The sequence below is a fragment of the Ochotona princeps genome, chromosome 1 (assembly GCF_030435755.1).
Source record: "Ochotona princeps isolate mOchPri1 chromosome 1, mOchPri1.hap1, whole genome shotgun sequence".
In the NCBI taxonomy this organism is placed as follows: Eukaryota; Metazoa; Chordata; class Mammalia; order Lagomorpha; family Ochotonidae; genus Ochotona; species Ochotona princeps.
Genome location: NC_080832.1, coordinates 37,550,927 through 37,565,878, shown reverse-complemented (window position 1 = coordinate 37,565,878; position 14,952 = coordinate 37,550,927). Strand labels below are relative to the sequence as shown.

General features: G+C 39.9%; 1 protein-coding gene across 5 annotated transcripts in view; it reads left to right on the top strand.

Moving 5' to 3' along the window:
* NCOA7 (nuclear receptor coactivator 7) overlaps window positions 1-14,952 on the top strand; it is a 161,951-nt gene that overhangs the window by 110,056 nt on the left and 36,943 nt on the right. For 4 of the 5 annotated variants that reach the window (XM_004587221.3, XM_058678105.1, XM_058677990.1 and 1 more), the window contains exons 8-10: window positions 1,028-1,212; window positions 5,220-6,265; window positions 6,780-6,948. In XM_004587221.3, the coding sequence (XP_004587278.2) occupies window positions 1,028-1,212; window positions 5,220-6,265; window positions 6,780-6,948 (1,400 nt within the window). The remainder of the gene's footprint in view (window positions 1-1,027; window positions 1,213-5,219; window positions 6,266-6,779; window positions 6,949-14,952) is intronic. The other variant, XM_004587222.3, reaches the window with a different exon arrangement.

The window sequence follows — 14,952 nt, the reverse complement described above, 5'->3', positions numbered from 1 at the left end:
TTGAATATGGAATATTTTATAGAGATAATTGTTACTCATTAAGAGTATCAAAACAAATTATTTACCAAAAGGAAACCAATTACATCCTGCTGCATGCCCCTAGTAGCTAATATCCGTCTGGCTACTGACATCTATAATGTAATCTGCCCAAGCCTCAAACCCCACAGAGCCTAGACATCTCCTACTTTTTTTTTGCTTTTAATTCCATTTTTAAAGATTTATTTTTATTGGAAAAGCAAAAGGAGAGACAGAGATAAAGACAACCTATCTGATGGTTCACTTCTTAAAGAATTGCAATGGCCAGAGCTGAGCTGATTGAAGCCAGGAGCCAAGAGCTTCTTTCAGGTTTCCCACATGGGTACATGGTCCCAAGACTTTGGGCCATTTTCCACTGCACCCTCTACCCCCATGCCTCAATCAGGGAGCTGAATGGGAAATAGAGCATCTGGGACACAAATTGGTGTGCCTATGGAATCCTGACTCTTTGCAAGGGGAGGATTAGCCAATTGAGCCATTTTGCTGGGCCCTGCTTTAATTCTTATGCTCAGCTATACTTGTTTGGCTGCATAAATGTCATTTTCAAATATATGTTGAATCTTGCATGTGGGCTTTCTCAACATTCTAGAGGAAAATGCTGAAGTTATTCTCTGGTGCTGTGACTCTTAGACAGCGCAAGGGCAAACACTTGCTGAGTGAGCTCCGAAGCTCTCATTTTGCAGTCCAATCACTTGAGATCTGAGACATGCCTATGGGAAGCAGAATAATGCTACAGTTATGCTGCCATAGTAGCTGTGCTGGAAGCAGGCTCAGTAGGCTGCCACACAAAGTAAGTCCTGTCTCCTCCACCCCACCCAACATGGCATTGATGCAGCCTGTCTTTCCAGCCCTCATCATGGGGATGTGGTTGTCACTAAGGATGCCAAGGTTCACAGTCTCATGGAAGAGCACCAAGAGTGAAAGCTGTGGCTTTGGGGAGCTAGAAGTATTTCTGCCTGAAGTGATTCTGTCCTGTTCCTCTCATCTGCAGGGAGTGGTTGGAGGCGTCATGATTGTCACTCCTAACAACATCATGTTTGACCCGCACAAGTCCGATCCCCTGGTTATTGAGAACGGATGTGAGGAGTATGGTCTCATCTGCCCCATGGAAGAGGTCGTTTCCATTGCCCTCTACAATGACATTTCCCACATGAAGATCAAAGATGCACTGCCATCGTAAGGCACTTCCTTTGTTCCCCAGTTAACATGGGGAGGTGTGGGGAGAGTTAGCAACTCAGTGCATTAGCAGGGCTGAGCATCCGTGTGGAGGTGAATTTGAAGCTGGGAAATTTGTGCACTGAAGAGAACAGAAAAGAAGAGGTGGAATCGGTGAAGTGTATGATGGGGAAGAGTTTAACATAGAAAGGTTAAAGGGCAAAAGCAAGAAAGCCAGCATCTAAGATAGTATTTGCCTTGTTTTTCCAAAAATCAGTGCATGTCCTTTGATTTTTTAAAAGATTACTTATTTATTCATTTGAAAGACAGAGAGAGAGAGAGCCTCCATTCACTGGCTCACTTCCCCATCTCCACACAGTGGGTCTGGACCAGGCCAAAGCCGAGAGTATGAAGGTGCATCCTGGGCATCCAAATGGATGACAGGGCCCAAGTACTCGGGCCATCTTGTGTTGCCTTTCCAGGTGCATTAGCAGCTAGCTAGATTGGAAGCAGAGCACACAGGATTCAAACTAGTACTCCAGTATGGGGATCAGGTGTGATAAGCAGTGGCTTAACAGGCTACACCACAGTGGTGGCTGCACAATACGTGCTCTTAATGAGCTTATGAAAGAAATGAAATTTCTTGTAAAGAATTTTAATCTGGTGACCAGGAACTTAATACATCCTCCTTCTGGGAGCAATATTCCTCTTCATCTAAATGCCGGAAGAGGCCGTCTTCCAAATGCAGAAGACAGGTTTGAGTAAGCACTGTGGTAACCATTACCACCAGACTGCCTTACATAGTGATTCCTTTTCTTTTGTTAAATCTGAACCATAGATGAATATTCCTTTAATGCTGATTACTTTTTTCATATGGAGCTGAATTTATTTTTTTTAAAGAGGGAGTCGCTCTCTCAGTGAAAAAAGTTAAGCAGACTGGGGGAATATTAACTTGCAAGATCAACCTGATTTTGAATGCCTTGTTATCAGTGTGTCTGTTTCTCTATGAATGTCCATCATGGGAATAATCACTAAATGTGCACTTAGTAATAGGAAATGATTAGGAAGGTAGAGGCAAGGCAGGAGGCCCTCACCGTGCAAGTGGAAACAGCTCTTGGGATTCTTAGAAAGAAAAAGGGAGATAGAGAAAGAAAAAGGAGTAGTCAGGAAACAAACCCAAGATACAGTGTCTACAGCAGTGTGTAACAGCAGGCTCCCTGGCTGCCTGCAGTCCTTAGCCGCTGAATCTCTTAGTCCTTACTGAAATCCAAGTGTGGAAGCTTTCCCAAGGATGCAGACATGAGGCTGGTGTCTGAGTTCTGCTGTGCAGGGGAGTCCGTATAAGAGCCCTATGGGGTGATAGCAGGTTGGGCAACAGTGTGTGATGAGTAGGACTGGAGCCACCCGGTCTGACTTTCCCTACCTCTACTGCCTCTTATGACTCTGTGACCTGCCTGGGCCCCTCAGTACTGTGCTTCTGTTTCCTCTTCTATAAATGGAGTTAATGGCATTGCTCAGCTTGCAGCACTGCTACAAACTCTTGGGAAACACTGGCTAAGCATAGGTTGTCATATTTGAAATTGCAGCTTGTATCTGAAACTCTGCTCATTGCTCTGTGTGAATATTTTTGTCTATGTGAGTGCAGCTTCTATTGTATCTTAGTGCATGCATCTTTCATACCATGAATATGAAACAAGGTGACCGTTGAGGAACTTGCATTCTAATGGGTGCAGCAGACACCTGGACAAAGTACTAATTAAATGGCCTTGTGAATGCAGTAGTGCACAAAGCATTCCATGAGGACTCATGTGAGTGAATGTTCACCTGCCCAGGATGCTGAGAGAAACAGCAGGCCAGAAAGTGAAAGTGCAGGAATAAATACCAAGTTCTCTGCAACAAGAGGGAAGAATAGGACATTGTGAAGATATAGTTAAGTTTGGAAGCAGGTGGCCAAACAGCAGGGGCATTTATTTATTTGTTTATTTTGTCAGTTTTGGCTTCCGGTAAAGTAGTACTGTTGCATATCTTCTGCTTGAGTTATTAAGCATTTTGCTTAGTAAGGGAAAGGTAACATATCTTTCAATAAACATTTTTGTGAATGTGAGATTGTGCTCAGTGATTCACACCCATATTTTAGAAAGTGGCACTTAAGGACTCAGTGAATGCTTATTGAATGGAAGTGGATTATGAATTAAAGAGGTTTTTGAATAATACATGTAACAGGCGTTGACATACATCTAGGCTTTTGTTTTCTGCTGAAAATAAGCAAGTGCGTTCCATTCAAGTAGTTTATAAAATAGATTCAGGTAGACAATCTTCTTGTAACTGAAGAGTTACTTAATGTTTTTTGTTTTATTGTCATAATTTGTTCCAAACCAGGATAAAATAAAGTACCTGAAATTGACCTAAGCTTTTTAGAAAATAATAGTGATATTAAAATGTTTTTTGAAAATGATTTTTATGTATTTTAGCCCCACATTAGCCTACTAGTAGGAATGGTAAATAGAAATGTGGCATTATGTAACGTATTTCTAGTTAGAGCTTGTAAAACGTGTGTTTTTATCCACTTACTCTAAACTTAGGAACACGGTTGTGAACATTTTTATGTAAATCAGATCTAGAAGGTGACTTATCTATTAGGAAGAACAGCTGGATACAGGTTGCCTCAGTAGTTGTGAGGTCACTTGGGTTAGCCCTGTCCTGCACCAGGTGCCTGCATTGAGTTCTGGCTTTGCTCCCAATTCCTACTTCATGCTGATGCTTACCCTGGAAGGCAACAGGTTATGACTCAGTAGTTGAGTTTCTGTGTGGTAGACATGTTTTAGTTTCTGGCCCCTAACCCTGGCTGTTGCAGGCATTTGGGAGTGAACCAGGAGATGGGATGTTCCTATCCTTCTTTCAAATAAATTTAAAAAAAAATTGGCTGCATCTAAAGATAATCGATTCAGCTGGTAAATCATTTGCCCTACTGCCATGAAACAAAATATTATTACAAAAGGAGATGTTAATAAGCTTAGATATTATAAACAAGAGCTTTTTGAGAAGGTTTACTTTTCAGTACATTTTTAGACTGTGAACTGGAGCTACTACTATATATCTATGCTGTGTATACTATCTCTGTGGTTCTCATCTCTCTTGCAACTCTTTCATTAGAGCAGGGTGTCAGTTATTGAAAGTATCGAGTTCTAAGTCAGGAAGCCTGAAATTGGTGCTCAAGATCTGTCACTTTTTTTTTAAAGATTTATTTACTTTTATTGCAAAGTCACATGTACTGAGAGGAGGAGAGACAGAGAGGAAGATCTTCCATCCGATGATTCACTCCCTAAGTGACTGCAATGGCCGGTGCTGTGCCGATCCGGAGCCAGGAGCCAGGAGCTTCCTCCAGGTTTCCCACGTGGGTGCAGGGTCCCAAGGCCTTAGGCTGTCCTCTACTGCTTTCCCAGGCCACAAACAGGGAGCTGGATGGGAAGTGGAGCTGCCAGAATTAGAACCGGCCCCATATGGGATCCCGGGGCATTCAAGGTGGGAACTTTAGCTGCTAGGCAACGGCACCGGGCCCAACATCTGTCACTTTATGTAGTGCAAGTAAGTCAATGAGATATTCAGAATTATGTAGTTGTTTCCTACTTAATACAAATAGTAGCTTTGAATGTTTAAGGAAATTGAGTTGTTGCTATGAAAGCATTTCTTTGTGTTTTCCTTTCTGAAAAATAAAGATCTCACTAACAACATCTCCATTCATATACAACTTGCACAACCATCCACGTGTCTGCAGTAGGATATGCAGCCCTCATCATTCATTCACTTTCCTTAGTTGACTTCTGTTTCACTTTGAAATCTATTTGTTGATTTCGCATTCTTATCCTGATATCAAGTAAACATACATTTTAAGTTGCGGTTTATTTGTATTTTGCTTTTTGGTTAAGTTTTTGTGGTTTTTGTTTGGTTGTGTGTTTTGCCTTTCCTCCATTTTGTTTTTTGTTTCATTTTTAACATTCCATGTGCATCCACCATTTCTCCCCCAACAGTGACCTACCTCAGGATCTTTGTCCTCTGTACAGGCCTGGAGAATGGGAAGACCTGGCTTCAGAGAAGGATATCAATCCATTCAGTAAGTTTAAATCCATCAGCAAGGAAAAACGGCAGCAGAATGGAGAGAGAACCATTATGTCAGATTTCAGATCAACAGAACCTTTGGAAAAGTCAACAGAATACTCACCTACCAAGTCCTCAGATGACTACGTGTCAGGGAAATTGAAGAAACTAGAATCTTGTAGGGAGACAACCAGTGGGTCTCCCACAATGACAAAACTTGCCAAGAAACCTTCTGACACTCAAACTGCATTTAAATCTGTGACCAAAGAAAACTCCCTTGTAGGGGAAGATGATGATTTTGTTGACCTGGAAGAACTTTCTTCTCAAACTGAGAGTGGAATGGACAAAAGAGACCCCTCAAAGGAGTGCCTTTCTCTTGACCCAGCAGAACAAAAGAAAGCTGAATCACCGCTGATGCATTCTGCTATGGAAATGCAGGTTCAGTCAGCCTTGAACTTTTCGGGAACGGAGAGTGATGCAGAACTAAAGGGGGCCCTAGACTTAGAAACATGTGAGAAGCAAGATATAATGCCAGAAGTAGACAAGCAGTCTGGGTCCCCAGAGAGCCAGATGGAAAATACATTGAACATTCACGAAGACCTAGATAAAGTCAAACTCATTGAATATTACCTAAATAAAAATAAAGAAGGACCACAATTAGCTGACCATTTGCAGAAGGCAGAATTAAGTGATGGCAAAAGCCTTGAGCCATTGGGAATAGACATCACCCTTAGTAGTACTCTTCCCCAGGCAGGCGATCTCTCAGCTGAGAGTAATAAAGAGACAGGTAAAAGCTGGATCAAAGAGAAAGGGCCACTTCCACTGAAACTGGACCCTTCCACAGAAGAAAATGTGAATAAAGAATCTCTTGACTCCTCTTTGGAAGTTGCTCTGGATAATAGCTGTCAAGGTGCACAAACTGATAATAAATCTGAAATTCAGTTATGGCTGTTAAAAAGAATTCAAGTACCTATTGAAGGTAAGCTGCTTTTCTTTAATGTCTTCATATTGCTTTTCTAAAACTTTTACATGTAATACCAAAGTTAGTATAATTATTTACGAATTATTTTTCAACAGAATATATCTTCATTGATACCATTAGTTGGGAAAATAGCAAGGAAGGGTGTCTGTTTTGGAAACTGAACTATGATGTCAAATTCTTGATGTCTGAAAGAATAATTGTTCATTTAAAAAAATTTTTCAAATAAGTTTTTTTTTTTACTTTGATTTTGCTTTTAGTATAAAACTAAATTGTATGCCAATCACTACTCCATGTTCTTGTGCATTGTCGCAATGCTCCATCATTTGCTGTTGGGTTGGTTGTCTCACGTGTTTCCATGGTGATGCAGTGTTTATGGTATTTCGTCCATAGGCTTTCACTTTCCATCATTAAAAGGGGATTAGACACTACACATACTGCTTGTAAGTTACAGTATTTTCCTGTCACCAGTATTATTGATGTTGAGGAAGACTTTTTTTCCTGTGTGATTCAGATATACTTCCATCAAAAGAAGAAAAAAGCAAGAGCCCGCCCATGTTTCTGTGCATCAAAGTGGGAAAACCAATGAGGAAGTCCTTTGCGACCCACACTGCAGCCATGGTCCAGCAGTATGGCAAGCGACGGAAGCAGCCAGAGTACTGGTTTGCTGTTCCACGGGAGAGGTGTGTATGGGCTTGAGCAGAAACTGTCAGCCAGGTTTGAACTGCAGTTTGCTCTTCTTCATCTTAAAATGCTTAATTACTTTCTTGAGTAAGACTTTCCTCTTAATGATCAGATTTAGACTCTCTAGGAGGATCCTGCTTGAGTGCTTTTTGCTCAGTGGTGGTTGTAAAATAGCAAATATGAGGTCGTTATCAGTTACTGTGTACTAAACCACATTCATCATAACAGTCTACTCAGCTGATTTTCAGATAAAGGAAGATTTACATATTCTCAAAAGCCGGAAATGGAAAGTGCCATTCCATTGAGAATATAAGGAACACCGTGGAACAGATCCAAACCCTCTAAAGTGCCATGAAGGGGGACATGACTATAGTTTTTGAAGTGCTTTTAATCTAAAGAACTAAACTTTCTGTGGCTTTATGGAGGGAGTGCCTGAGCTTCAGCGACTTGAGAAATGTGACCTGTTCTTCCCTGGTAGGATTGATGGGCTGTGCCCCTGTGAAAGATTTGTGGGGTTTTTTTTCAAATGATGCATAATAATTATACATACCTATGAGATGCAATATGATACCTTGATGCATGTGTAGAACCTGCAGTGATCAAATCAGAATAATGAATATGTCATACATTGTATATATCTGTGTTGGGAACATTGAAAATTCCCTCTTGCTGTTTTGACATAGACAATAAGTAATTGTGCATTAAGACACTCCACTCCGCTGTGGAGCACCAGAACTTGCTCTTCCTTCGTAATGGTACTTTTGTCCAGAATAACTGAGCTCTGCCTACCCACTGCTCTTCCCAACCTCTGGTAACCACAACTCCACTGTTATGAGCTCACCGCTTCTGGATTCCACCAGTAGTGAGACGCTGTGGTACTTGTCTTGCTGTGCCTGGTTTCTTTCACTTAACATAATGTCCTACAGATGCAGCCATCTTGCTGCAGGGGACACAGTGTCATTATCTTTTATGGCTAATATTCCTTTGTGTGTATCATATATGCTAAGTGTTGTTGATTGATTTGACTACTGGTGAACTTGCAGGCTAACTCTGTTCTTTACCATAATGTTGACTACTCTGAACTGTGGGAGTACAGAGGATTCATATTTTGAATTACTGCAGACATATTACTGGCTATATCATCTTAGATAACAGGGATAGTGGCACAGAAAGTACTCAGCAGTCCGTTATTGACAATGCCTTCATCGTAAAAATAATTAGGAAGTAATCATTTTAGAAAAAAATTCTCTTTGATCTATGATAAAATTAAAACAACTTTACTGAAGCCATGCAATTAGTTTTTAAAATGATTAAACTCACATATAATTACATTTTCCCAACTAGTCATTTAACATCATCATTTGGGCCAAGCTTTTGGCTGGTATACCTGCCAAGAGCAAGTGCACCCAACAAGCGTCCTTAGCTGGAATTCTCATAAAGCACATTAAATTCCAAGCCAGAACATACCTTCTGGTGATGATTACCCGGAATGATAATTCCCACCAAGAGATTTGTCTCATCTTAACAAATTACATTTGCTGTGAAAAATAACAGGGTTTTATTACTTAATTTGCTAATAGTTTTGTCTTGTCTTAAAAACAAATCCATGGCAATATGGACATTAAACTTATACCACATTCTTCTTATGTAGAATGCTTGTAAATATTGCCTTAACTGTCTGCATCCCAGAATGTCTCATTGAGAACTTAAACCATGGATACTAAAGGAAGGGGCAATAAAGTATGTGTCTTTTTCCATTGTTTTAAAAAGTTCAATAAGAAGCAATGTCAGTTGCCTAAGCCCTATGGAAATGGAAGTTGTGGAATTAGCATTTCACAGCTACACAGTGCCTTACAGATTGTGGTTAACTCAGAATAATCTGAGAAAACAGAACACTGAATCTTTTAACACAGTATAGGTTATTGTAAACTTTTGTTCTCTATCAGAAAAGTTACCATCCGAGTTATCTTCTTTTTTTCTGGGAAATGTATTATTGTTAAGAAAAACTTTCTCAATTTTGTTATCTTTAATGGAACCATGTGCTCCTAGGACTGTAGTGGAATAATTGGAGCATTCTCACAGTGGAATCATTTTACTGTCATTGTTTAACCCAGAAGAAATGCTTAATGCTGAAATAGTACTTGTCTTTGATCTCTTATACAAGTGCTCCTTGTGAGTTTTAGAAAGCAGGTCACTTGTTGCTTTTATTATTCTTTATTTTATAGTGCCTATGACTCATTTGACTTTTTTTTTTATCTGCAAATACCTGAATATTTGCTTTTCAATCTTTAATGACTTACTAATTAGCAAGTAGTTTTTTGCAGATATTATGTCACATTGTATTAATCATAATAGATTTTTTTATGTGGAGGTTAAGAAATTTTGTGGTAATTGTCCCCTTATGTATTTTCATGTTATCTTGCTCAAAAGGAATTCACGTTTTAGTTTAAAAAGAGACAAATGGAGCAATACTATAGCTAATTCCCACCAATACCTCACAGTACACAGTGTGAAATTAGTTGATTTTGTGTTAAATTTGTGCAGCTCTTCCCAGTGTAAGCTCAGCAGTTGTCGTTCTGGGGAGCGAGTTGTAGTAGTACATGGTGCTTTTCTCACTCTGATAACTTGTAGATTCCTTGCCTGCCCATGACTGAATCTGCCCTTCTATTCCATGTATTCCAGCATGCATTGGCATTTTGGCAGCAAGTGAAGCCACCTGTGGGTTGACTGTATTGGTAAATCTCAGTATCATCTTATAGACCTGATGGATGTGACACCTGCTATCCTTAAATAGGTCTCTTCAACTCACTCAACCACACTATATACCTGGGCACAAGAAAACAATTTTGATTCTAGCACAAGTGCCCTTAATTCTTCTCTAATATTCTTTTCTAACATTTTTAAAATATGTATTTATTTATTTAGTTGAAAGGCAGAGTTACTGACAGAGAAGGAGAGAGAAGAAACTTCCTTTTGCTGGTTCACTTTCCAGATGGCTGCAATGGCCAGGAGTGGACCAAGGTGCAGCCAGTAACCTGGAGCTTCTTCTGAGTTTCCTGCATGTGTGCAGGTGTCCAAGGACTTGAACCCTCCTCTTCTGCTTTCCCAAGCACATGAACAGGGAGCCTGATGGGAAGCAGAGCAGCCAGAACTGGGACCTGTGTTCTGACATGGTAGTGTTGCCAGTGGCAGTTTAACCTGTCGATTCCCAATACTGACCCCCATTTCTCAACTGTAGATACTAGATATTAGAAGTTCTAAGTAGTTCAAAACTACCGAAATACAAAATCGTTTTATTTTTCTTGATAGAAATGGTCCGAAGGTCTACCTAAGACCTTTCCAAGGAAGCTGGCAGTTTTTGGGGTATACCTGTATGCTGATGTGAACAAATTCAGATTCACTGAGGATTAAGTGCATGACAACCTTAAATCTTCCCTGTCTCCGCTGTGCTTGTGTCAGCTGAGGAGGACCACTGTATGTCTGGTAGATTTGCAAAGTTTCCATAACTCCACTTACGCACCTGAAGAGATCCCAGCCTTTCCTACTTTTATTTTTGGTACTAATTTAAAAATTGACTATAAACCATTGCTTCCTCTACCTTCCCTCTCTCAATTCCTTCCTTCTGATAGGCAGAGAGAGACTTTTATCCTCTCACTCCCCAAATCACTGCGACAGCTGGGGCTAGGCCAAGCTGAAACCAAAAGCCAGTAACACCATGCAGGTCTTCCATATGGGTAGCAGGAAGCCTGGCATCTGGACCATCATCTGCTGCCTCCCAGGTGCACTACCAGAAAGCTGAATTGGAAGTGGAGGCAGAACTCAGTCAGGCACTTTGATACAAGATGCAGGTATCCCATGTGTTTATTAGTCTTGTACAATATTTCACAGCCTTCACTGTTGACATTCTAGGTTGCATGATTCTTTGTGGGAGGTGAGTATGTACAGGATATCCTGTAAGTTACAGGATGTTTAGTGGCACTATGGCCTCTGTGCACCAGCTGGCAGTAGTACTTCACCAGTTGTGACAAGCAACAGTATCTACACACCTTGCAACATCTTTTCTAAGAACAAGGTCAATTGCTTCATACTGAGAACAACAGACAGGGTATTAGACCCAGGCATATGTTACTATACCATTCCAAAACTGGTTATGAGCCAAAATAGCTAAAAAGAGATTTGACTACTTAAAGCTTTATTGTATTTGAATATGTTTACAGTATTTATTTATTTGCATATACGTTGTTTCCTTTACTAAACTCAGACTTCTTAAAACCTCCTTTTTTGTTCAGAATTTATTGAAACCTTTTTAGACTTCCTTATTAATCAGTCCATAGTTTGGGGTCTATGAAAACAAAACATTCCTGTGAAAAGCATGGTGTCATCTGCAAAGTAATGCTAAACTGATAGGGTACTGTAAGCGTTAAGGTTGTTGGTGTTACAACCAGCATTTATATTTGTGGCTTCATTTTGCATCAGTTCCTACTCCAGGCCATCTACAGTGTTGGCTGCAGCCCTGAAAGCAGCATGAAGACTTCTGTTTGCAGAATCATAGAAATAACAGGCCTCAGCATCAGGAAAATTGAATGAAAATTTCTAGGAAATATGAATCATTAAATAAGATACTCCATACTCCATAGTCTTTAAAAATAATTTGTTGATTTGAAAAAAATGGAACTGTGAGTATTAAGCAATTAGATAATGATTGGACAGTTATAAAATACATACTTCCTGGCATGCACTGGACTAATTTCAGATAAGACTGGAACCCTGCCCTAAGTAACTTAAGAGAAGCTATTAAGAATAGATGCTAGCACTTTCTAGAGACTTAATATGAGAATAGTTCAAGACATCTGTAAAATTGAATTACAAGATAAGTTTATTTTGGCACAAAAATTTTTAAGATTCATTCATATGAAATGTCTTCCGGAAGGTCTTGGAAAATGTGTATTACAAAATAAATTTTCGGATTTTTTTTTTTGCATCAGAAGGCACATTTTTAAAAAGTGAGAAACAGAGACAGAGGACAGTGCAGAGAGAGACAGACAGACAAACGAATATATTTCCTATCTGCTGGTTCCTTTACCGAGTGTCTGCTGTTGCTGTGATCCTAACCAGGATCTGATAACTCAGTTCAGAACTTGTACTTATGTGGGAAGGACATAACTGAGGCATTGCTACTACCTCCCAGAATTCATGATAGCTGGACTCTGGAAACAGAATCAGGGAACAGCACCAGGCGCTCCATCATGTGATGTGGACATTCCAGCCAACAATTCAACACCTGGGCCGAATGTCCAACTCTGAACTTACCTTTTAATTTCATTTTTCCATTTTGAAATTCCTCTCATGTGTGATTATATTCTATAGATTTTGTCCATTTCGTTATTTAAAGAAAATATTGAATTTGTCCCTTTCCCTTTTTTCTTTCCTAATACTGAGATATTATTTTTGTTGTTGGGAAGAACCAATAATTCCTCTTCAAATTAAAACTGTTATTCATGGTTTCTTAATCTGTGAAATGTGTTACAGTCAGTTCATTTTATATTATCCTGCTTTTAAAGTAAATAGGATAAAAAGGATAATAAGTACCAGGAATTATATAGTTTTGCTAGGCCATGCATAAATGCTTAATCCATGCTGAATAACACGCCCAGGTAGTGAGATTTGTAGAGACTGGACTCCACCTGTATTTGCACAGACATAGTTTTAATCCACTCTATATTTGTAGGCTTAATTTGTCAGTAATCATAATATTCAACAGGCAGAAAGACAAGACCTCATTTTCCCTGGAGTATAAACATCAACCAAAAGTGACAATCCTGTCACAAAGTGACCATTGCATTCCGTCTCTATTTTATTTGTTCTGTATTAGCTGCCACATATCAGAGAAAACATGTGGTATATATCTTTTTGTAACTAGCTTATTTCACTGAGCGCAGTGGCTTCCAGTTGCATCCATTTTGTAGCAAAAAACAGGGTTTCATTCTTTTTTATGACTGTGTAGTATTCTATTATGTATGTATAACATGTTTCTTTGTCCGGTCATCAGTTGATGTCACTCATGAATTAAATTGAGGTGATTTAGTCAGAACATTGTATGGAGATTCAAAACATGATTGAAATTTCCTTACTGTATTTGCTTTTATTTTTGCGATTAGATGTTTTCACCCAGTAACACGCCAGTTCTTCATTGGCTCATTATTCCAGTAAATTTTTATGCACTACAGTGGTGACCTGGACAAAACAAAACAAAACAAAGCAAAACAAAATGTTCCTGCAAAGCTAATATCATGAGATCCAGGTACTTCATTTGGTTGCTCTCATTGTGAACACACCACCTTGGACCTGAAATACAATTTTCTATTCTCTAATTCCTCCCTTTAAAAGCTATGGTGTAACTTACGGCTACAGTAATCTTCTGAAAGAAAGGAATTTGTTCTTGCCATTTTGCACAAAAATATCTTCAGATTTCAGAACTAAATCCTGGGGCCAGTGTTAATATGTAAGCGAATTAAGCCACTGTCTGTGACATCAACATCAGCTCAAATCCTGGCTGTTCCATTTCCAATCCAGTCCCTTGCTGATATGTCAGGAAAAAACAGTAGAATATGGCCAAAGTACTTGGGCCCCTGCACTCACGTGGAAGACCCACACGTTCCTGGCTTCCGTCTGGCCCAGTCCCAGCCATCGTGGTTCCTTGTCAGTACAACAGGGGTAGACAGTTGAGCTCATGCCCACCCTAGGGCTCTCCTTTCCCTGCCTTCTGTACCCCTCACCCTTTACCTCCTGCTCCCTCCTTTTTTCTCTGTACCTCTGTCTTTCGAATTTAAAACAAAAAATAAGAACTAAAGGAAAAGGCAGATATACAGAGAGGAGAGAAAGAGAGGAAGATCTTCCGTCCGATGATTCACTCCCCAGGTGACCGCAACAATTGGAGCTGAGCCAGTGCAAAGCCAGGAGCCTCTTCCCGGATCTCCCACACGGGTGTTGGGTCCCAAAGCTTTGGTCCGTCCTCCACTGCATTCCCAGGCCACAGGCAGGAAGCTGGATGGGAAGCGGGGCTGCCGGGATTAGAACCTGTGCCCATATGGGACCCTGGCTTGTTCAAGGTGAGGACTTTAGCCACTACGCTATTGCACCAGGCCCACCTCCTGTTTATTTTTAACAGTCCTTGGAGACTGGCCTTTCCTCTGAGCTGCTTAATCTGCTTGAACCTGTGTTTTTCCTGACATTGATCACTCTGTTTGAACCTTGCCAAATAAGTCTAAGACTCTTCTGACTTGGCACCTCTTTTAAACATGTTCTTAAGCTCTGTCTTCTTTACCTGAGAAATTAGTTTTCTTCTCAAATAAGCAAAAAATCCTGTATTGATTACTCCTGGACTAAAAAAGGTATTTCCCAACCTACCTTGACTGGTGGACAGCATGTAAGTACAGGGGGAGGGATGGAGAGTGTGCTGCCTTTCCCCATATAGGAACAGTCTTAGTTTCTGAATTCAGGCATATTGGAGATGGAAGTCTGGGAAGAAATATATTTTGTTTGACATATAGGAAGGTATATGGAGCTAATCAAGTTCACCATGTGCCAAACTTACTTTGTAATAAGACTATCTAGGAGCTTTCAAACATACTGTATGTCTCACTTCTTTCTTAAATATTCTTTGCCTTTGGTAGGATCCTAGAATCTGTTTGGCATCTTCCATATTATGATTAGCCAAAGGGCATTATTTTGTCATTAATTTAATCAAATATTCCATCACTTTTAGCATCATTAATTGTCATCCCTGTGTCTTCTATGCCTTCTTTCCTTTTCTCTACTGTTCCCATATTTTTTCTTCTGCTGCTTTGTGTTCAAATGTGAACCCTACAATGTCCCTCTCTTTTTTTTTCTACACCTATGGATAACAGTTCTCTTGTATGCCAATCATTCATTTCTAGCTATCTTCATTCTAGTACTTTCTGCCATGCCCTTACACAGGATACTTATCCTCAACATTTGGATAA